At 43.6% G+C, this 24,323-nt stretch overlaps 1 protein-coding gene across 7 annotated transcripts in view; it reads right to left on the bottom strand.

Moving 5' to 3' along the window:
- Positions 1-18,635: 18,635 nt before the first annotated feature.
- dnajb6b (DnaJ heat shock protein family (Hsp40) member B6b) overlaps positions 18,636-24,323 on the bottom strand; it is a 163,698-nt gene continuing 158,010 nt past the window's right edge. For all 7 annotated transcript variants that reach the window (XM_078232459.1, XM_078232424.1, XM_078232441.1 and 4 more), the window contains one exon: positions 18,636-18,826. In XM_078232459.1, coding sequence (XP_078088585.1) covers positions 18,744-18,826 — 83 coding nt within the window. In that variant the 3' untranslated portion in view covers positions 18,636-18,743. The remainder of the gene's footprint in view (positions 18,827-24,323) is intronic.

Below are 24,323 nucleotides of genomic sequence, written 5' to 3'. Positions count from 1 at the left end.
GGGACAACATTCGCTAACCTCCAATCTTCTGGTACTATACCAGAGGCCAACGACGACCTGAAGATCAGAGCCAGAGGCTCTGCAATCACTTCTCTTGCCTCCCAGAGAATCCTTGGATAAATCCCATCCGGACCAGGGGATTTATCTATTTTCAGACCCTCCAGAATATCCTGCACATCCTCCTTATCAACTGTAATACTGTCTATTCTACTCCCTTGCAACCCAGTGTCCTCCTCAGCTATATTCATGTCCCCTTGCGTGAACACCGAAGAGAAATATTGGTTCAATGCTTCACCAATCTCCTCCGGTTCCACACATAACTTCCCTCTGCCATCTATAACTGGCCCTAAACTTGCCCTAACCAACCTTCTGTTCTTGACATACCTATAGAACGCCTTAGGATTCTCTTTAACCCTATCCGCCAAAGTCTTCTCATGTCCCCTTTTAGCCCTTCTAAGCTCGCTCTTCAACTCCCTCTTAGCCAATCTAAAGCTTTCTAGTGCACTACCCGAGTGCTCACGTCTCATCCGAACATAAGCCTCCTTTTTCTTTTTAACCAACAAAGAAACTTTTTTGGTGCACCACGGTTCCCTAGCCCTACCAATTCCTCCTTGCCTGACAGGGACATACCTATCACAGACTCGCAGTAGCTGCTCCTTGAAAAAACTCCACATGTCGGACGTTCCCAGTCCCTGTAATCTCCTAGTCCAACCTATGTTTCCTAATTCTCTCCTAATAGCCTCATAATTACCCTTCCCCCAGCTAAAACCACTGGCCCGAGGTTCATGCCTATCCCTTTCCAGGAGGGTAGGTCTTATGAGGAAAGGTTGAGGGAGCTAGGGCTGTTCTCTCTGGAGCGGAGGAGGCTGAGGGGAGACTTAATAGCGGTTTATAAAATGATGAAGGGTGAACGCTCAAAGACTATTTCCTCGGGTGGATGGAGCTATTACAAGGGGGCATAACTATAGGGTTCGTGGTGGGAGATATAGGAAGGATATCAGAGGTAGGTTCTTTACGCAGAGAGTGGTTGGGGTGTGGAATGGACTTCCTGCAGTGATAGTGGAGTCAGACACTTTAGGAACATTTAAGCGGTTATTGGATAGGCACATGGAGCACACCAGGATGATAGGGAGTGGGATAGCTTGATCTTGGTTTCAGATAAAGCTCGGCACAACATCGTGGGCCGAAGGGCCTGTTCTGTGCTGTACTGTTCTATGTTCTATGTTCTAAACAAATGGTCTAGTTGGACCAATGAGCGGCACAGGCTTGGAGGGCTGAAGGGCCTGTTTCCTGTGCTGTACTGTTCCTTGTTCTTTGTTCTTTGTTTGTGAACCTGTGGAATTCTCTACCACAGAAAGCTGTTGGGGCCAGTTCGTTAGATATGTTCAAGAGGGAGCTGGACGTGCCCCTTGTGGCTAAATGAGTTAAGGGTATGGAGAGAAAGCGGGAGTGGGATACTGAAAGTGCATGATCATCCATGATCATATTGAATGGTGGTGCAGGCTCGAAGGGCCAAATGGCCTACTCCTGCACCTACTTTCTATGCTTCTGTGTTTCTATCCACAAAACATTACATTTAACCACATGCAGAATTAGGTGCTGCCAAAGTACAGGGGCGGGTTTTTCTGCCCCTCTCCCTCCCCTGTGGCATGTTCTGTGGTGACGGAGGCAGCCCACCATTGGCTGACAGCAAGACCATCCGTTCCCGCCACTGTCAACAGGATTTTCCATTGTTCACACCCTCCGCTGCTGGGGAACCCACGGCAGGGGTCGCTGTTGATGGAACGGGAAAATTCCACTGGCAGAAATGGTAGGAAAATCCCGTCCCTGGATCTTTTTCCAAAGAAGTCACAGAGACAATGAAATCTCAATTTTAAACAGATATGATCAGCATTGAATTATCCAATTGCCTTTTGATAAAACTGTTGGAGGATGTTTGGGAAAACTAACTGTGAGAGCAAAAACTCACGTTAGTATTTCTTGACTCTTGACTAACATTAGAGCCAATTAACAATACCCTATCAATTGATACAAATAGAACGCAATGTTATACCATAAGAACAACAATTTCAATATTCAAAGTTTATATCCATAACACTCAGCACGCTCACATGGATTTATGTGTGCAATATTTTTATTTCATTAGTAGCATTTAGGTTATAGAGTTACTATGACACAGAAGGAGACATTCAGTCCAGAGTTGGCAGCATTCTAGGTTTCTGTCACAACATCAGGAATTAAGCTCTATTCTAGTCACTGCAGTGTAATACTGAGCTACTGTTGCACTACATGAGGTGTAGGGGGCAATCTTACTTGCTCATCCCACTGGTTGATCAGTAAGAGCTAGTAAGATCGGGAAAGAGGCAAAGAATCAGGTTCACACCCGATTTCTCACTCTCGCCATGTTACCGGCACTTGGAGATCGGGCACTTGCGCAATGGCGCACCTAGAGCTCAGCAGCTGGCTTCCTGGTGAGAATAAGCTCCGCCCCCTCCACCTACTGGCGAGAGTCACATCTGGGCTTTTCTTTTCTAAGTGCCAAGTGATTGTGACTGGGATCAAAAGATTGGTGTGAATCTCTCCCATTTTCACATTCGTTCAGCATTTAGAATTTTTTTGTCAAAGTAGCCCCCATAGTCTTTTGGCTGAGCATGTTAAACTGAAGTCCCATTTAACTATTTAAGCAGACTTTTAAAAGCACTATCTGAAGAAAATCAGTGAGGGTCTCCCCATATCCTGGGTAATGTGCCATTCTCTACTGACGCTCTCAGCGAACAGATTTCCGGTTATTCATTTGATTGCTGTTTGTAGGACTTGGTGCATAAATGAGTTGTTGCGTTGGTCTATAAGATATACTTCAAAAGGTAATCTATCGATTGTACATGGCTTGCTGACATTCTGAGGTGCTCAGTGTCACTGGGTCAGAATCTTGATACTCTTGCAATGCTGTTAGCGTGGGATCTTCACCACATGGACCCCAGTGGCTGAAGAGGACAACGCACTAAGATCTTCCCGAGCGCCAGTGGGCCTGGGGAATAATTAGCAGCCTCGGCCAGTGATGTCCATATCCCAAGTTTGAATTTTTAAAAATGCACATTCTTCCTATTAAACAGATAAACACTTGCATAAAAATAGCACACACACACAATAGTATAATGAGTGTGTTCTGCGTATATATATATATATATGTGATCTACTACGACTGGAATTTATGTTAGCTTTTTTTACACTTCAGATACAATCATTTCAGACACAACTGTAACATTTACAGAATGATAATAACTTTCATAAGAAAAAAAAGGTTACAGGAGAACTGTACAGAAAGTCAGCACTCATTATTATATAAAGATGATCAACTTTATCATATGCACTCTTCACAATTGATTTATGGTTCGTTCACTTTTCTTTGAATGTTTTAAAGAGAGGCTCCTCGTTAGTTTGTTAGTGGGAGCTTCAAGCACATCACAGTTCATATCTTAAGACTGCCACGACCTAAACAAAAACATTCTTTTTCAATAGCAAATATGATAATGGCGCTCGCAAAATTCTGCTCCTAAAATTCTGCTGCTTTAGATGACTTGTCATGCCTAGGTTTCCTCTGAGCCTCCACAGGCAAGTTTGTTTTTGGTGTATCGAAGGTACAAGACCTAGGGTGCATTTAAACTACAACTTTGGTGGGTCAGTGTGAAGACGTTTGTTTTGTGTGTACTGTAAACTCTGAGGTCCCGAATTTGTAGCCGAGCGGAGTCAGGATTCAGATGCAGTTTGCAAGCATTGGTGCAAAGTGAAACTGCTTACGTGTTACAGTGGACATGTACATGGTACAACAACAACTTGCAATTATACAGCACCTTTAACCGCGTGAACCATCCCAAGGTCCTTCACAGGACAAAACTTGACACCAAGCCATGTAATGAGGTATCAGGACAGGTGACCAAAAGCTCAGATGCAAGAGATAGGTGTTAAATAATGTCTCAAGGGAGGAGAGACAGGTAGGGAGGCAGGAAGATTTAGGGAGGGAATTCCAGAGCTTAGGGACAGCACAGCTAAAGGATGTGACTGCCAATAAAGGGGCAAATAAAATCGGGATGAAATCGACCCTTCCAAGCCCCCTGAGAATCCAATATGTCTCAATAAGGTTGCCTCTCATTCTTCTGAACTCCAGTGAGTACAGGCCCATCCTACTCAACCTCTCCTCAAAACAAAACCCCTACATACCCAGGATCAACCTATTTTCTGCCTGAAATATAGTTAAATAAGACCATTAGACTTTGGAACAGAGGTAGGCCATTTGGCCCATTGAGTTTGCTCTGCTATTCAATGAGATAATCTGATACAACCCTCAACTCTACTTTCCTGTCTTACCCCAGACCTTTGATTCCCTTCCTGATTAAAAATACGTCTATCTCAGCCTTGAACATATTTTAACAACCCAGCCTCTGCAGCCTCTGCGGTAAAGAATTCACAGATTCACTACCCTCTGAGAGAAGAAATTCCTCCTCATCTCTAAATGGGAGACTCCCTACTCTGAGATTATGCCCTCTGGTTCAAGACTCTCCCACAAGGGGAAACAACCTCTCAGCATCTACCTTGTCAAGCCCCCTGCGAATCCTATATGTCTCAATAAGGTCACCTCTCATTCTAGTAAACTCCAATGAGTTCAGACCCAACCTACTCAATCTCTCCTCATAACAAAATCCCTCCATATCTCGGTTCACCGCGTGAACCTTCTCTGGACTGCCTCTAATGTCAATATATTTTTCCTTAGCTAAGGGGACAAAACTGTTCACAGTATTCAGGTGTGTCTAACAAGTGGCCTGTATAGTTTTAGCAAGAATTCCCACGTTTATGTTCCATTCCTTTGAAATAAAGACCAACATTCCAGTTGCCTTCCCAATTAACTGCAGAACTAGCCTACTGGCTTTTTGTGATGTGATTTATGCATGGGGACCCCCAAATCCCTCTGTGCTGCAGCTTTCTGCAGTCTTTCTCCATTTAAATAATATTCAGCTCCATTATTCTTCTGAACAAAGTGCATAACTTCACATTTTCCTACATTACATTCCATCTACCAAGTTTTTTGCCCACTCACCTAATCTGTCTATATCCTTCTGTAGACTCATTGTGTCATCCTCACCACTTGCCTTCCCACCTATTTTTGTGTCATTCGCAAACTTGGCAATGGCACATTCATTTCCCTCATCCAAGTCATTAGTCTGGCACCATAATTGTAAATAATTGTGGTCCCAACACTGATCCCTGTGGCATTCCACTAGTTACAGGTTGCCACCCTGAAAATGTACCTCTTATTCCAACCCTCTGTTTTCTATTAGTTAGCCAATCCTCTATCCATGCTAATATACTACCCCCAACACCATGGGATCTTATCTTTTGTGCAGTACCTTATTAAAACGCTTTTTGGAAATCCAAGTATATAACATCTACTGGTTCCCCTTTATCTATCCTGCTCATTACCACCTCAAAGAATCAAGCATGATTTCCCTTTCATGAAGCCAAGCTGATTCTACCTGATTATATTATGCATTTCTAAATGCTCTGTTAATATATCCTTTATACTAGACTGTAACATTTTCCCAATGACAGAAGTTAAGCTAACTGGCCTGCAGTTACTTGTTTTTCGTCCCCCTCCTTTTTTGAATAACAGTGTTACATTGGCAATTTTCCAATCCTTTGGGACTTTTCCAGAATCTAAGGGTTCTTGGAAAATTACTCCCAGGATGTACTGATTTTCCGGTTTTTCTATCAAACTTCAAAACAGCATTGTGGGTTTTTGACTTGAAATGTGTTTAATGTTGTTGTAATATGTCCCATTTCTGTCAGGAAATTGGGAAACATGAGTTTTCCAATGTAACTCCAGTCGAGTATTCCTGCCTGGAATACGATGGAAAAAAAGACTTCCCCAACAATTTTACAAAAACAAACTTCATTGCTTGAAGAGCTATATTAGTCTTTATGTGGAGAATAATTACAACCTGTTCATCATCGACAATTCTTGACAAAGCAACCCAGAGGATGGTCGGGATGAGTCACTTGTCACGCCTGTCAATGGGACAAGCACAATTGTCTACTTTCAAAAGTTTTGTTTGATAAAGATTGTACATTCCCTAGTGCTGGGTTACTGAGTGCGCTGGTAGATATCTGGATGCAGGTTACTGGCATATGCTGCAATGACGCAGCAGGAAACAGAAGAATGTCTCATTCTCCCTGTAGAAATGTTGCCATTAGTTACTTGTCCTCGGATCTGGAAATATCCGCCAACGGGATGAGAAAATCAGAATGTTGAGTACAATTTCTGAGCAACTTGTGCAAACTCTCCTTGTGTGCAGTTGTGACCAAAGCCAACAGTTTGAAATGGAATGAATTAGGAACAAAAGGAACTGACTCCACTTTTTAACTTGAAACAGTCCCATAATATAAAAAGGATTTCTGATGTTACAATAAAGACATAGGCAGAACAGGACAGAGAACCCAAAGTTTTGTATTGTCCACATTCTGGTACATCAATGGAGAATTTTTGATTTGATTTAATTTTTTGATTTGATTTATTGTTACATGTACAGTTGTTTCTTGTGCGCTATACAGGCAAAGCATACCATTCTTAAAGTACATAGGGGAGAAGGAAAAGGATAGGGTGCAGAATATTTAATTTGATTTGATTTGATTTGTTATTGTCACATGTATTAACATAGTGAAAAGTATTGTTTCTTGTGCGCTATACAAAGCATACTGTTCATAGAGAAGGAAACAAGAGAGTGCAGAATGTAGTTTTACAGTCATATAGTGTTGCAATTACAGGTGGGGGGGGAAGAGAAAGATCAGCTAATATATGATAGGATCATTCAAGGGTCTGATGGCAGCAGGGAACTGATGGCTAATGACATGACAGACCTAGTGGTATTATCACTAGACTATTAATCTAGAAACTCGGCTAATGTTCTGGGGACCCGGGTTCGAATCCCGCCACGGCAGCTGGTGGAATTTGAATTCAATAAAAAATATCTGGAATTAGGAATCTACTGATGACCATGAAACCATTGTCGATTGTCAGAAAAACACATCTGGTTCACTAATGTCCTTTAGGGAAGGAAAACTGCTGCCCTTACCTGGTCTGGCCTCCATGTGACTCTAGAGTCACAGCAATGTGGTTGACTCTCAACTGCCCTCCAAGGGCAACTGGGGATGGACAAATAATTCTGGCCAGCCAGTGACGCCCATGTCCCACGAATTAAAAAAAAAGACTGGGATATATAGTGGGAAGAATAAATTTCTTTGGTAGTGCACTGGTTAGGCCATTCCTCCACATTATTTTAAAAATTGGCCCTTAATAAGATGGTGATAAAGGTAATTAAAATAACACACAAAGAGTCTTAAACCGACGTGCTAACCAGCATGCGATCAAAGGATTATAAACATTGGGGTGTGAAAATGTGCAGCACGTTTCCTTATTATAAGACCCGGTGCTGCGAACATGGCTCAATATTTGAACATGTGTGCAACTGAGCGGAGAGCAACTCCCTTCAACTTTGCACTTGTAAATAGGAATTTAACACAACATACTTGTGATACTGAGCTGAGGCAATCATTTACTTTGCCCTTTATAATTTCAGAATTCATCCCTAGCTGGGCTCTTCGAAATATCAGTGATCGCACTAAATTGCGCAGCTACTTGCTAACAATTTCCTGAACTTTCCTTCAACATGAGGCCTTACAAAGCAGCACAAAATTACAGCCCATCCACACAGACATTTAATTTTGGGATATGTTGTAAAAACATCAATTAATCCAATATACTCTAGCGAGTATAAACTAACGTAGGGACAAAGGTTCCTTTTTAATTTATTTCCAATTGCCTTCTCTATCACGAAAGCAGTGAGACATGCTGAAATGTGCATTGTTCCTTCACAATGTCCCTTAATACCTCTGTGACACAGGTATCCTTTGTTGTGTAAGATCCTGTTGCCACCTCTCATGAATTCAGGGTGTTCCAGACTGTTGCAGTCAATAAATACCTTCCAGGTTCAGTTGATAGTGGTACTGTAGGAGATGGGGAAGACAATTTGCACGCAACGTGGTACCATAAACATCAATGTGATAATAACCATGGTGGCATGATGGCACAGTGGTTAGCACTGCTGCCTCACAGTGTCAGGGAACCAAGTTCAACTCCAGCCTTGGGTGGTTGTCTGTGTGGAATTTGCACGTTCTCCCTGTGTCTATGTGCGCTTCCTCCGGGTGCTCCGGTTTCCTCCCACAGTCCAAAGATGTGCAGGTTAGGTGGATGAGCAAGCTACATTGCCCCTTAGTGTGTAGGTTAGTGGGATAGTGGTGAGCAGGGTAAAAACGTGGGGTTGTGGGGATAGGGTAGGGATGGGCTTGGGTAAGATGCTCTGTCAGAGAGTTGGTGCAGACTTGATGGGCCGAATGGTCTCCTTCTGCACTGTAGGGATTCTATGGTTCTTTGAGCCAGATACGCTTTGTTTTCAGTGATGGTGGAGGGAGAAATGTTGATCAGGACACCACTGGGGGTAGAAACATGGCCAATAATTGATCACTTAAGGGCCTCAGTTGGAGCAAGGGCGGACAGGCTGTCCCAGGCTTTGCCCGCCCCTGTAAAATTTATGTCTGAACAGGGACAAGTGGGCACAGCTGGAGAATTCTATGGCCCTCGCTCGCCCCTTCCCCACTCACCCCCACACCCACACACACCCTCTCCCCCTACACACACCACTTGCAAAGCTGCTGACAGGAGTCCATGAAATTCTGGCCAAGAGTGCTACTGACTGAGTCTAACATTCAAGTACTGGGGTTTAGAACCATAGAACCATAGAACATTACAGCACAGAAACAGGTCTTTTGGCCCTTCTTGGCTGTGCCAAACCATTTTTCTGCCTAGACTGACCTGCTCCTGGACCATATCCCTCCACACCCCTCTCATCCATGTACCTGTCCAAGTTTTTCTTAAATGTTAAAAGTGAGCCCGCATTCACCACTTCATCTGGCAGCTCATTCCACACTTCACCACTCTGTGTGAAGAAGCCCCCCCTAATATTCCCTTTGAACTTTTCCCCCTTCACCCTTAACCCATGTCCTCTAGTTTTTTTCTCCCACAGCCTCAGTGGAAAAAGCCTGCTTGCATTCACTCTATCTATACCCATCATAATTTTATACACCTCTATCAAATCTCCCCTCATTCTTCTACTCTCCAGGGAATAAAGTCCTAACCTATTCAACCTTTCTCTGTAACTCAGTTTCTCAAATCCCAGCAACATCTTTGTAAACCTTCTCTGCACTCTTTCAACCTTAGTAATATCCTTCCTGTAATTAGGTGACCGAAACTGCACACTATACTCTAAATTCGGCCTCACCAATGTCTTATACAACCTCACCATAACATTCCAATTCTTATACTCAATACTTTGGTTGATAAAGGCCAATGTACCAAAAGCACTCTTTACGACCCTTTCTACCTGTGACGCCACTTTTAGGGAATTATGTATCTGTATTCCCAGATCCCTCTGTTCTACTGCACTCTTCAGTGTCCTACCATTTACCTTGTATGTTCTACCTTGGTTTGTCCTTCCAAAGTGCAATACCTCACACTTGTCTGCATTAAACTCCATCTGCCATTTTTCAGCCCATTTTTCTAGCTGGTCCAAATCCCTCTGCAAGCTTTGAAAACTTTCCTCACCGTCCACTACACCTCCAATCTTTGTATCATCAGCAAATTTGCTGATCCAATTTACCACATTATCATCCAGATCATTGATATAGATGACAAACAACAATGGACCCAGCACTGATCCCTGTGGCACACCACTAGTCACAGGCCTCCACTCAGAGAAGCAATCCTCCACTACCACTCTCTGGCTTCTTCCATTGAGCCAATGTCTAATCCAATTTACTACCTCTCCATGTATACCTAGCGACTGAACCTTCCTAACTAACCTCCCATGCGGGACCTTGTCAAAGGCCTTACTGAAGTCCATGTAGACAACATCCACTGCCTTCTCTTCATCCACTTTCCTGGTAACCTCCTCGAAAAACTCTAATAGATTGGTTAAACATGACCTACTATGCACAAAGCCATGTTGATTATCCCTAATAAGTCCCTGTCTATCCAAATATTTGTAGATCCTATCTCTCAGTATTCCTTCCAATAATTTACCTACTACTGACGTCAAACTTACCGGCCTATAATTTCCCGCATTACTTTTTGAGCCTTTGTTAAACAACGGAACAACATGAGCTATCCTCCAATCATCCGGCACCTCACCCGTGGATACCGACATTTTAAATATATCTGCCAGGGCCCCTGCAATTTCAACACTAGTCTCCTTCAAGGTCCGAGGGAATACCCTGTCCGGTCCTGGGAATTTATTTACTCTGATTTGTCTCAAGACAGAAAGCGCCTCCTCCCCTTTAATCTGTATAGGTTCCATGACCTCCCTACTTGTTTGCCTTATTTCCATAGACTCCATGCCAGTTTCCTTAGTAAATACGGATGCAAAATACCCATTAAATATCTCCCACATTTCTTTTGGTTCATACATAGCCGACCACTCTGATCTTCAAGAGGACCAATTTTATCCCTTACTATCCTTTTGCTCTTAATATACCTCTCGAAGCTCTTAGGATTATTCTTCACCTTGTCTGCCAAAGCAATCTCATGTCTTCTTTTAGCCCTCCTGATTTATTAAGTAGTTTCTTGCACTTTTTATACTCCTCAAGCATCTTATTTGCTCCCTGTTGCCGATACATGTCATACATCTCTCTCTTCTTCTTTATCAGAGTTCCAATATCCCTCGAGAACCAAGGTTTCTTATTCTTATTCACTTTACCTTTAATCCTGACAGGAACATACAAACTCTGCACTCTCAAAATTTCTCCTTTGAAGGCCTCCCACTTACCAATCACATCCTTGCCAGAGAAAAGCCTGTCCCAATCCACGCTTTTTAGATTCTTTCTCATTTCTTCAAATTTGGCCTTTTTCCAGTTTAGAACCTCAACCCGAGGACCAGATCTATCTTTATCCATGATCAAGTTGAAACTAATGGCGTTATGATCACTGGAACCAAAGTGTTCCCCTACACACACTTCTGTCACTTGTCCTAACTTGTTTCCTAATAGGAGATCTAATATTGCATCCTCTCTAGTTGGTACCTCTATATATTGATTTAGAAAATGTTCCTGAACACATTTTACAAACTTTAACCCGTCTAGACCTTTAACAGTATGGGAGTCCCAATCTATATGTGGAAAATTAAAATCCCCTACTATTACAACTTTATGTTTCCTGCAGTTGTCTGCTATCTCTCTGCAGATTTGCTCCTCCAATTCTTGCTGACTATTGGGTGGTCTATAATACACCCCCATTAATGTGGTCATACCTTTACTGTTTCTCAGCTCCACCCATATGGCCTCGGTAGACAAGCCCTCTAATCTGTCCTGCCTGAGCACTGCTGTAACATTTTCCCTGACTAGCAATGCCACCCCCCCACCCTTCATCCCTCTGCCTCTATCACATCTGAAACATCGGAACCCTGGAACATTGAGCTGCCAGTCCTGCCCCTCCTGTAGCCAAGTTTCACTAATGGCCATAATATCATAATTCCATGTGTCAATCCATGCCCTCAGCTCGTCTGCCTTCCCCACAATACTCCTGGCATTGAAATAGACACACCTCAGAAGATTATTACCACCACACATAACCCTTCTATTTGTGATTTTGCATGAACTATTAACATCATTTATTTTCACCCCCGCTCCACTATCTGCTCTGGCACTCTGGTTCCCATCCCCCTGCAAATCTAGTTTAAACCCTCCCCAATAACACTAGCAAATCTCCCTGCAAGTATATTGGTCCCCTTGTAGTTCAGGTGTAACCCGTCTCTCTTGTACAGGTCCCAGCTGTTTAGTTGAGCTATTCGTACCTGCCCGCACACAACCTCTTTCCAGCTAATCAAACTCTGACCAATTTCACTGCTCAATCTGTGCCAGGTTATGGTTATGTATAGAATCATAAAATCATAGAATCCCTACAGTGCAGAAGGAGGCTATTCGGCCCATCGAGCCTGTACCAACAACAATCCCATCCAGGCCCTATCCCCATAACCCCATGCATTTACCCAGCTAGTTCCCCCTGACACCAAAGGACAATTTAGCATGGCCAATCCACCTAACCTACACATCTTTGGATTGTGGGAGGAAACTGGAGCATCCGGAGGAAACCCATGCAGACACAGGGAGAATGTGAAAACACTGACAGTGACCCAAGCAGGAATTGAACGTGCGTCCCTGACACTGTGAGGCACAGTGCTAACCACTGTGCCATCATGCCGCCCATTATGGTGAATGCTTAAGGGCTCGCTTAACCGTGGCTCAAGAACTGGTTGACTTTCTTGGCAGAAAGAACAGATTATTCCAAGCTCATCTTAATACTAGCCATTTCTAAGATGTTAATGTTGTAGGTAAATAATACCTCTGAGACTAGTCGTGAGTCAAAGTACAGTGGTTTATTTTCACAAGCTTGTGGGAGAAGTCCGATCCCTAAAGCGGTTCTCCAGACCTCTCACCGAATACAGGTTAAGAGCAAATATTTATACATATATTTTCGCCCCATTTTCTCACGATTATTGCTGCCTCGGCGGTTCCATCCTTCGCGTAGTCCATGTAATCGTAGCCATCTCAAGGCTGTCTCTTCTGTCGCCTCTATGTGGCGGACATCTATGGTTTGTTTATTCGGAATACAAGATTATAAGTTTGCACAAACAAGTTAACTGAAGTACAGGGGCCTATATAACAATTTATATCGGTAAGGATGAATAGTATATCATAAATATATATGAATCTATTGTACAATCACAGAAGGCATGCATGTAAGCTCCACCATGTTAAACAGAAGTACATAATATAAAAGAACACAAAATGGATACTAGCTTATACTAGCTGGGTTAGCCACATTCCTGAACACAATTAGCTGGGAAAATCATAAGCTTGTGTACAACAGCAGGGACAGCTTCTTCTCTTATCTGTTTTTGGATACATGAAAACAAGTTCTACAGACCCGAAAACAAGTTCTACAATGCTTTTTACAAATCTCTAAGTATTACAAAGTTCATTAACCCGTTCCCCTCTTCATTATGGACAGGAAGGAGGTTAATTTGAACAGCCCCGATTTCTCCTTTTGCCACCCGTTTGCAAACGGAAAGAGGTTTGGATTTGCTTCCCCCTCTATAAGGGGTAATGTGTTTCCCAAACCCTCAGTTTTAGTGTGGTCCAATTCTCAATTAATAATCCCAAGCAAACTCATGCTAGGATGAACTCAGAGGGTTAGTTTATTTGTACACACTCAAACGGGAGAGGAGGGCAGAAATGTTGCCTCCTTTTCAGTACACAGTAAAAGAGGGGTAGAGAAAGGAAGATTTACAGGACAAAGACCACAGAGAAAAGAATGATTGTTTCGCATGAGTCCAGAGTCTAGGATCAAAGTCCGATGGAGCAGAAGTTGGCAGGCAGGACTAACTCCCAGTAGAGTTGACTTGCATGGCGAGATATTTATGCAAAGGTGAATCAGTCTTGTAGGCAATGGTACAAAAGATCTAGTGGAAGCAGTGTAGATGGGGCCGGGTATTCAGCCTGGCAAAGCCCCTTTTCTGTGCTGCTGCTAGATAGATGGAAAAATGGCAGACTGAGGTTTGCAGCTCCACAAGGCTATATTACCCATTTCCCCACCTCCCCATTTTGGCTTTGACAGCGGTATGTATCCCTTCATCTGGGTTCCCTGAAATTATTAATGTTCCAACCATTAAGCTTTAAAGGGAGATTGCAAGGTCCTTTCTCCTAGCAGATGAATTGACTCCAGGTTTGGCTTCTGAAATGTAGATGGCCTTGGTATAATTCGATTCGAATTTGCTCTCTGCAGCCCATCAGGGGTCAATGGGATCTCTTCTGAGATAATGAGGTGTCGATTTCTGCAAAACACCCATATTGTTCGACGATCACAGGTGGACATGTCTTCAGCCATTTTTTAATTCTTTGTCCAGTTTTAAAAATTTTAGAAATTAGCCATGAGGATTTTAAAAATATTTTATATAAAAACATAGAGTGTGAGACCGGGGTGGCATGGTGGCACGCAGTGGTTAGCACTGCTGCTTCACAACACCAGGGAGCCGGGTTCAATTCCCGGCTTGGGTCACTGTCTGTGTGGAATCTGCACGTTCTCCCTGTGTCTGCGTGGGTTTCCTCCAGGTGCTCTGGCTTCCTCCCATAGTCGTAAGATGTGCAGGTTAGGTGGATTGGCCATGCTAAATCGCCCCTTAGTATCGGGGGACTAGCTAGGGTAAATGGATAGGGTTATGGGGATAGGGCCTGGGTGGGATTGTGGTCGGTGCAGACTCAATGGGCCGAATGGCCTCCTTCTGCACTGTAGGATTCTATGATTCTATGATAAAGCATAGGAGCCGAAATAGGCCATTTGGCCCACTGGGTCTGCTCCGCCATTCAATGAGATTATGACTGATCTGATGTGATAATCCTCAACTCCACTTTCCTGCCTTATTCCCATAACCTTTGACTTCCGTACAGAGGTCTTAGCTCCCCTGACAGGGAGAAGAAGATGATACATCTTGTACATCACAAGGTTTTATTTAATGTATTGGTACCGTATCCTTTCTTATGGCTGATGTAGATGTAGGGCAATAATTATAATTATTACAATTATTTTTGAACATTCAGATGTTCAAATGGGTGATTACATCAGCAACAGTCAAGTGTAACATTTTGATCTCTCATTTGTATTTGTGAATAGGGCAGTGAGTCATTATGGATGGAATTTTTATTATTGTATTATGGGGGAGGTCCGTGGGGTTTGGTGGGTGATATCTGTGTGGGGGGGGGGGGGGGGGGGGGGGGGCGGAGCAGGCACGGTTGACCGATCTCACAGTATGCTGGGAGATCGGGGCGCCAACGCAATGGCTCCCCTTTCAGTCTACAGCCGGCTTCCCGATATGAATAATCTCCACCCACTACCCCTGCTCGCAGGAATCACATTGCGGCCTCTGTATTGTGCAGAGTGCCGTAAATTACCACTACTTATCTCACTGGATAAATGGGCACAAAAACCTCCTGTTTTCTCACCCGTTCGACACTTAGAAAACTCCATCCATTATGTTTCACAGCCTGTTCTGGGCGAGTATAGCTGGACACTGGAGTCCATTTGTGCATCAAGTGCCCGTGTTGCCAAAGTTTGTGCAGATGTGGTCCGAGGTTGTCAATCAGCTTTGCGGAAGATCAAAGCATGTCAGCTCTTTGTTGGTGTTCGTGGTATCAACGTGCTGCAGGGAAAGCTAAACCTGTGCCAATGAATTTGCTGTTCCTTTATACTATAAATGCTGTGTGTTACTCTTGATAACACAACAAACTGCTCTCAACAATACCATCACTCTGGCCAGTAACAGAACCACAGAAGATTCACACAGGATCAGCATAAAGTAACCCTGTACTTTTTTTCTTCCTCATGTGCATATCTCGCCCTCCCCTTAAATGCAGCTACACTATTTGCTTCAACTGCTCCTTGTGGCAGCGAGTTACACATTTTCCACGCTCAAAGGGTGGAATTTTACCGGCACATCCGCCTGAGGTTCATATGATCCCGCCTGAGGCCAACAGAGAATGCTGTTCTCCGAGCCGAGCCTGCCCCTGGAATCGGGGTGGGCGTGCCAGTAAATTTCCGGTCATGAGTAAGGAAGTTTCTTCTGAATTCCCAATTGGGTTACTTGGTGCCAATCTTACATTGAAGACCTCCAGCGGGGTTTCCCCAGAAGTGGTAACATTCTGTCTGTAACCACCCCATCAAACCCTTCCCTAATTCATCCCTCAGCCACAGACCCAATCTGTGCACCCTTTCCTGATCTGTATAACCATGCACTTCTGTTATCATCTGTGCAAATGTTCTCTTCAACCTTTCTATAATATGGCAACCAGAACTGCACACAGTACTCCCACTGTGTTCTAACCAAGATTCAATACATTTAGCATAAAGAACAAAGAACAAAGAACAGTACAGCACAGGAAACAGGCCCTTCGGCCCTCCAAGCCTGTGCCGCTCCTTGGTCCAACTAGACCAATCGTTTGTATCCCTCCATTCCCAGGCTGCTCATGTGACTATCCAGGTAAGCTTAAACGATGTCAGTGTGCCTGCCTCCACCACCCTACTTGGCAGCGCATTCCAGGCCCCCACCACCCTCTGTGTAAAAAACATCCCTCTGATATCTGAGTTATACTTCACCCCTCTCGCCTTGAGCCCGTGACCCCTCGTGATCGTCACCTCCGACCTAGGAAAAAGCTTCCCACTGTCCGCCCTATCTATTCCCTTCATAATCTTGTACACCTCTATTAGATCTCCCCTCATTCTCCATCTTTCCAGGGAGAACAACCCCAGTTTACCCAATCTCTCCTCATAGCTAAGACCCTCCATACCAGGCAACATCCTGGTAAGCCTTCTCTGCACTCTCTCTAACGCCTCCACGTCCTTCTGGTAATGCGGCGACCAGAACTGGACGCAGTACTCCAAATGTGGCCTAACCAGCGTTCTATACAGCTGCATCATCAGACTCCAGCTTTTATACTCTATACCCCGTCCTATAAAGGCAAGCATACCATATGCCTTCTTCACCACCTTCTCCACCTGTGTTGCCACCTTCAAGGATTTGTGGACTTGCACACCTAGGACCCTATGTGTTTCTATACTCCTGATGACTCTGCCATTTATTGTATAACTCCTCCCTACATTATTTCTTCCAAAATGCATCACTTCGCATTTATCCGGATTAAACTCCATCTGCCACCTCTCCGCCCAATTTTCCAGCCTATCTATATCCTGCTGTATTGCCCGACAATGCTCTTCACTATCCGCAAGTCCAGCCATCTTCGTGTCATCCGCAAACTTGCTGATTACACCAGTTACACCTTCTTCCAAATCATTTATATATATCACAAATAGCAGAGGCCCCAGTACAGAGCCCTGCGGAACACCACTGGTCACAGACCTCCAGCCGGAAAAAGACCCTTCAACCACTACCCTCTGTCTCCCATGGCCAAGCCAGTTCTCCACCCATCTAGCCACTTCTCCTTGTATCCCATGAGCCTTAACCTTCTTAACCAACCTGCCATGTGGGACTTTGTCAAACTTGGCCACTTTTCAATTCTATCCCTCTAGAAATGAAGGCCAATTGCTTGGTTTTTTTTAATGGTCTTGGTAGTATGTATGATATTTAGTGACTGGTCGATGTACACTCGGAGATCCCTTTGTTCTTCCACCCCACCTAGAATCGCACCTTCCAAGTAATAAGTTAACTCCCCTATTCTTCCTACCAATGGACGTCACTGGCTGGCCAGCATTTATTGCCCATCCCTAGTTGTCCTTATTCAGGGCGCAGTTGAGAGTCAACCACATTACTGCTCTGGAGTCACATGTAGGCCAGACCAGGTGAGGATGGCAGATTTCCTTCCCTAAAGGACATTTGTGAATCAGATGGGTTTTTCCGACAATCGACAATGGTTTCATGATCACTAGTAGATTCTTAATCCCAGATTCCTTTTAAAAATTGAATTCAAATTCCACCATCTGCCGTGGTGAGATTCGAACCCTGGTCCCCAAAGCATTAGCTAAGTTTCTGGATTAACAGTCATTGCCTCCCCTGTTTTGCCAATTATCTACTCACTCTACAAGTTTATTCATGACCTCCTGCAATTTGTTGCAGCTCTCCTTGGTTTTACTTGTCATCCTCACTCCATCCCACAATTTGGTGGCATCCACAAATTTAGAAATTGATTTTATTCCAAAATGCTGACTGGAAGAAGATTTTGTGACAACGGACCATCTAATGGAAAGGAAAATTGGGGGAAAAACTACTCAATTGCTCCAATTGTCTCTGGGGCTACTTCCCGACTTTGATAAATGTTCAGTTCATCTAAATTCCTGCTATCTCACATCAAAACATGCTTGTCCATCACACGCATATTTTACGGACCTCAAATGACTCCTGGTTCTTCAAATATTAATATTCTTCTCCCATGACTGTGTCCCTCGCTATCCCTGGAACCACATCCAAATTAAGAATTCCTCCACCCCCAAAATCTCTGATCTTCCAATTTGATCCCTTCCAAAGTCCCCTCCTTTCTCGTTAACGGCACGTGGTGATTGTGCCTCCAGCTGCCAGGGTCTTATTCTCTGGAATTCCCTCCCTAAGCCCCTCCACCGATCCTTTGATTCCTCCTTGAGATCCAACTAATTCTCCTCTCGTTTGGTTCAGTGTCGGTGTTTCCTCACGCCTCTGTACGTGCCTCAGGGAGGAGGCTTTTCAATGTTGCGGGTGCTATATAAATGCAAGTTATTATTGTTGTACCGAATAAACGTGAAAATGTTACTAACTTAAGTTGCCACAAGACGGTTTTTCCTGAACCCTGGCTAAGACATAGCAGACTTTGGGAGATCAGGGGGGCGATTCCATGATGTGGCATCACCAGGGGGCAAGGACCAAATCATTGAATCAATAACTTCACCATTTTGCTACTTCACAAAGCTATAAAAGAAGTGACAAAAATAGAAAACACTCACATGCTGCGTCATGTTTAATTCACATCCTGTAAAGCTATATCAATTAACATGAAAAATATGTGTATTCTGCTGGAGGTCAAAGATCATCCACTGCACCTTACAATTATTAATGCTTCATTTTTGCTGTCTTTTTCTTCTTCAGTTCTTCCCTGTGACGTTGCTTCCTCCGTTTCCCTCCTTCCTTTTGACCTGAGAAAACGTAGGGCAGCAGTTAACCAAATGGTAAAATTATAACATTTAGTGTAGTCTACATTTTGCCATTAATCCATTACTGCGAGACCACATGGCTCAACAGGTTGCCTCCGGTACCCCGCTCCGCGTGTGCACTCGCCCGTGAATGTGCAGAAGACCTCAAACTGAATCTTGCTGATCATGGAAAACAGAGGCACATGTTTAGATTGTCACTCAGAGTTTGTGGTTAGATCAAACATGATCTATGCCTTTATTATTCTCATTGTTATGGGACGGCAGAGGGTAAGTACCAGGCTGCCCAAATCCCAAAGAAATACTTGGAACAAGCTGCCACAATGGTCTTGCAATTTGTATATTATGAAGAGCTATCTGAAGTCAAGTTAAGTGAATTCCAGGCCACCCTGTGATGATTTTTAATATTAATTATAAAATAAATAGAATACCTTTACACAGTTAACAGTACTTTACAAACATTTCCTAAAATGTTTTAGATTAAATAAACTCAAGGATCAAAGCCCTCTCTTGATGGCAAGAGTCCTTATAGATTCTCTAATTGATAAACTTCCAGTAATATTACCACACAATGGCCTGCTGATCAAAGGGGAAATCTTACACAGCCTCTTCTCTCTGAGGGTGGTGGAAAAACTGCTGATCACAGATCTAGCTTCAACACACATTTGTTTTAAGATTTCATGGCCATAATCAACAACCTTTAATCTCACTTTAAATATGTTTTTCCCCTTTGATCCTCCAAGCTAATGTTTCTAAACTCCTTTAGAAGTTCCTCTTCCCAAGAATTTATCAATTATTATTTGTTATTATTTTATGGCTAATGAAGTGTATAAAGTAAACTTACTATTTTGCCTCACATATTTACCATCTCCCAACTGTATATGTTTCCCATGAAATCCAACAGTCAACTTTAAAATAACTCCTCTTATCTAATGTAAATTCCTGGTCAAGTTGCTTTTGCGTTGGAAGAAAGCGCAGCCAAATGGAAACAAGAAACAATACAGCATGATCTAAAGATCTTGCAGCTTCCTGCTCTAACATAAAACTTGAGCCATTCATGGGTGTTTTAGAATTAAATGTTTTGAACATTCATTTAAGGTAAGTATTTCGCCTCAGTTTTCTTTTTCTATCTTTATCCTTTTCATGGCATATGGACATCACTGGCAAGGCCTGCATTCGCTACCCATCCTGATTGCCCTTGAAATGAATGACTTGTTAGATCATTTCAGAGGGCAGGTAAGAGTCAACAACATTGCCTGATTGGAGTCCACTTGCCAACCACTTTCTTCTCATGAAGTATAATTGTTATTCCTTTACATTTGGTATTTTTGTCAATGTCCTGACGAGTGCAAGATGAAAAGCTCAGACATGTGTCTTTTATCAGCGATACTCAAGCTCTGTACTGCTAAATAGAGTCATAGAGTCATAGCGGTCCAACTTGTCTATGCCACCCTTTTTTAAACCCCTAAGCTAATCCCAATTGCCTGCATTTGGCCCATATCCCTCTATACCCATCTTACCCATCTAACTGTCTAAATGCTTTTTAAAAGACAAAATTGTCTACTACTACCTCTGGCAGCTTGTTCCAGACACTCACCACCCTGTGTGTGAAAAAGTTGCCCCTCTGGTCCCTTTTGTATCTCTCCGCTCTCACCTTAAACCTATGCCCTCTAGTTTTAGACTCCCCTACCTTTGGGAAAAGATGTTGACTATCTAGCTGATCTATGCCCCTCATTATTTTATATACCTCTATAAGGTCACCCCTCAGCCTTCCACGCTCCAGAGAAAAAAGTCCCAGTCTATCCAGCCTCTCCTTATAGCTCAAACCATCAAGTCCTTGTAGCATCCTTGTAAATCTTTTCTGCACTCTTTCTAGTTTAATAATATCCTCAATATAATAGGTGATGCGCGATTAAATCACACGGGAGTCTAGATTACCCGGGAAATAAAGGCTTTTATTACTAACAAGAATGGAGCCACTATATACAATACAATCCCAGACTAAAGGGTCACCAGGCAGTGCGGTGACCTTTATACTTCCCCAGGTAGGGGGAGCCAACTGGAGTGTACCACAGAACAATATCAACAGGTAGAACAGCCCAACCCTAACACCAACAGTAATTACAGTAACATATCTACAAACCCCAGAGTGCTGACCATCCATGGCTCAGCACTCCTAGTGGTAACCAACTATGGTTCACCACAATAGGGTGACCAGAATTGCACACAGTATTCCAAGTGTGGCCTTACCAATGTCTTGTACAACTTCAACAAGACATTCCAACTCCTGTATTCAATGTTCTGATCAATGAAACCAAACATACTGAATGCCTTCTTCACCACTCTGTCCACCTGTGACTCCACTCTGTGGTGATATAAACAGGGCCTAGTTTTAAGGCTGATAAAATTGGATATCCTAAATTAAAGAATTGGACATATTAAAATCAAACACAGTCAAACCTCAGGCAGGCCAATTGTACAAATACACAAACATGCCTGGGCCTGACCCATCAACCACCCATCAAAGGTCATTGCACTCTACTGATACTTCGCAGGAAATCATTGCACCCCATTGAAATGCACCGGCTTATTGTTAGAAGCCCAGATCGGGCCAGACTTTCTGTCACCGAAAGTTCCTGCAGTTACATGTAAGCAACAGCATGGAGATGGGACACCTGGGACAGACCCTGGTGTCCTGTCAGGCAGACATCAAGAAACACACTGGGGATTGGAACCTCCTCCTGGGACCTCATTGGCCGGAAGCCAGAGAAGTTTCTGGAAAGGCAAGCAGCCAGGGGAATAAAGGAACACATTTCAGACACACTAGGAGCGAAGACTCGATGAGGGAGACGACCTTGACCATTCGGAAGACTGACCAGAGAAGGAAGGAAGGAAGAAGCTGCCATCGAGGCTCACCTTCGTGACGACGGACCAGAGGGACTCAGAAATCGGGCCTGCAGTTTGACCAAACCACCTTTGCGGGTAGTATACTTGAATCTGGGGTATCCTCTTGTTTTATGTGGGTAATTTAAGGGTTAATAGTGTTGTTATTAATAAACTTGTTGAACCTTTACTTGTGTTTGTCCTTTGTCCATCTTGCAAATAAGGGCACCGGGGTAAAACCTTGGAGTAAGCAAACTGGTTGAAAGTATCTGAGAATTAACAGGTTCAACAACTTTCAAGGAGCTATGAACCTGTACCCCTAGATCTCTTTGTTCTGTAACTATCCCCAACGCCCTACCATTAACTGAGTAAGTCCTGCCCTGGTTCAATCTACCAAAATGCATCACCTCGCATTTATCTAAATTAAACTCCATCTGCCATTTCTCAGCCCACTGGCCCAATTGATCAAGATCCCGTTGCAATCCGAGATAACCTTCTACTTGAGTACTGTTTTGCAGTCCTATGGGGGTTTTTGTGACAGATTCCATTTGTCTCTTTTCACCACAAGTGGTTTTGGCACAAGGAAAAGCCTCAGCTACACAGTCTCACAGCTGATAATCTCACATTTCAGACTCATGCCAATGACAGTCACGTTTAGGCTTTCATTTGATAAAGCTATTCTCAGGATAGGGGTGATGTTGAGAAGACTGCATTAATTGCCCATCCTTAGCTGCACTGAGAAGATGTTACGAGGCCTTCTAATCGTGCTTCACAAGCAATGGTTTGTACAAATGCTGAGCCAACTATGGAACCCCTTCCCATAAGCAGTAAAGCACATAGTCTGGACTGGGATCACGAGTAGACCAGACCAGCTGGAAGAACAAAGAACAGTACAGCACAGGAAACAGGCCCTTTGGCCCTCCAAGCCTGTGCCGCTCCTTGGTCCAACTAGACCAAAAGGACTGGCTTCATTTCCCAAAGTGATCCAGTTAGACTTCTATAGAAAAATAAGTGTTCTTTTTTATATACTGCTAGCCCACAAATGATCAAAAACCATATCCTCGATGGAATTTGAACACAATATCGCAGTCACCCATCCAGTACCATAACCATTAGTCTACCACATCTTGCATTATTTTGCCAGCATAGAAATATATCAATAGCTCAGATAATTAATTTGTGCATGAATTCTTTGAAAACTGCAATACGATATCTGCACTAAAATACTTTCCCCCTGATTTTAAGTGTGTTGTTGCCATGGTTCAAGAAAAATGGCCATGACTTATGTTGTTAACAACTATGGATGAGTGGGGCGGCATGGTGGCACGGTGGTTAGCACTGCTGCCTCACAGTGCCAGGGACCCAGGTTCAATTCCGGCATTGAGTGACTATCTGTGTGGAGTTTGCATGTTCTCCCCGTGTCTGCGTGGGTTTCCTCCGGGTGCTCCTGTTTCCTCCCACAGTCTAAAAGATGTGCGGGTTAGGTGGATTGCCCATGCTAAGTTTCCCCGTAGTGTCCAGGGGTCTAGCAGGGTAAGTCCTTGGGGTTACTGGGATAAGGCCTGGGTGGGATTGTGGTCGGTGCAGGTTTGATGGGCCAAATGGCCTCTTTCTGAACTGTATGGTTCTATGATTCTATGCAATGTGGTCCTGATAGTGTTGCCCACATCCTGGGAAAAATTAATGCAAATTGTCCTCTCGCCAACTCGGACTAAGCTTGAAAACTAGCTCAGAAAAGCAACTTGAAAAACTATTTTCAAATGGGACCAAATCAACACCAAAAAAAGAAATATCTTCAACTGGTGCTCTAGTTAAAAAGACATGACGCTATAGATGTGGCAATGTAGGGTGGCATGGTGGCACAGTGGTTAGCACTGCTGCTTCACAGCGCCAAAGACCCAGGTTCGATTCCTGGCTTGGGTCACTGTCTGTGTGGAGTTTGCACATTCTCCCCGTGTTTGCGTGGGTTTCCTCCGGGTGCTCCGGTTTCCTCCCACAGTCTGAAAGACGTGCTGGTTAGGGTGCATTGACCCGAACAGGCGCCGGACTGTAGCGACTTGGGGAATTTCACAGTACCTTCATTGCAGTGTTAATGTAAGCCTTACTTGTGACTAATAAATAAACTTTATTTGATAATGGGTGAAACATGCAGAAATTCTCCTTTTAATGAACACAACGGGACTGATTAAGCCAGTCTGTACTCCCAGTAGGGAACTTTATCTGTCGACAATGCCTACCAGAAACTACAGACCGGTGGGTTGGTACTGCAAACTGAGTTGGTAAATTATCCTTCAGTTAATGCACTGATGTTAAATCCTCCAAATCCTGTATGGAAATCAGCAGGGACATTACAGAAAAAAACCTGTCTCGCACATCATTGGTGATGCGCGACAATAAGCACGTGGAACCAAGGCTTCGGTATTGAAGGCTTTAATAGAGTAACAATGGAACTACTAACACGAATACACCAGTTCAGACTGAAGGGGTCCTGCCGGAGCAGGGGGTCTTATACCTCGCCACCGGAGGCGGGACCCCACTGGAATGTGCCATGATAACTCTTATAACAGGTAAACACCCTAACCCAACAACATTGTACAAC

This window comes from Mustelus asterias, chromosome 2 (assembly GCF_964213995.1).
Source record: "Mustelus asterias chromosome 2, sMusAst1.hap1.1, whole genome shotgun sequence".
NCBI lineage: Eukaryota > Metazoa > Chordata > Chondrichthyes > Carcharhiniformes > Triakidae > Mustelus > Mustelus asterias.
The sequence above is the reverse complement of the archived record's forward strand: the minus strand, read 5'-3'. Positions and strand labels throughout refer to the sequence as shown.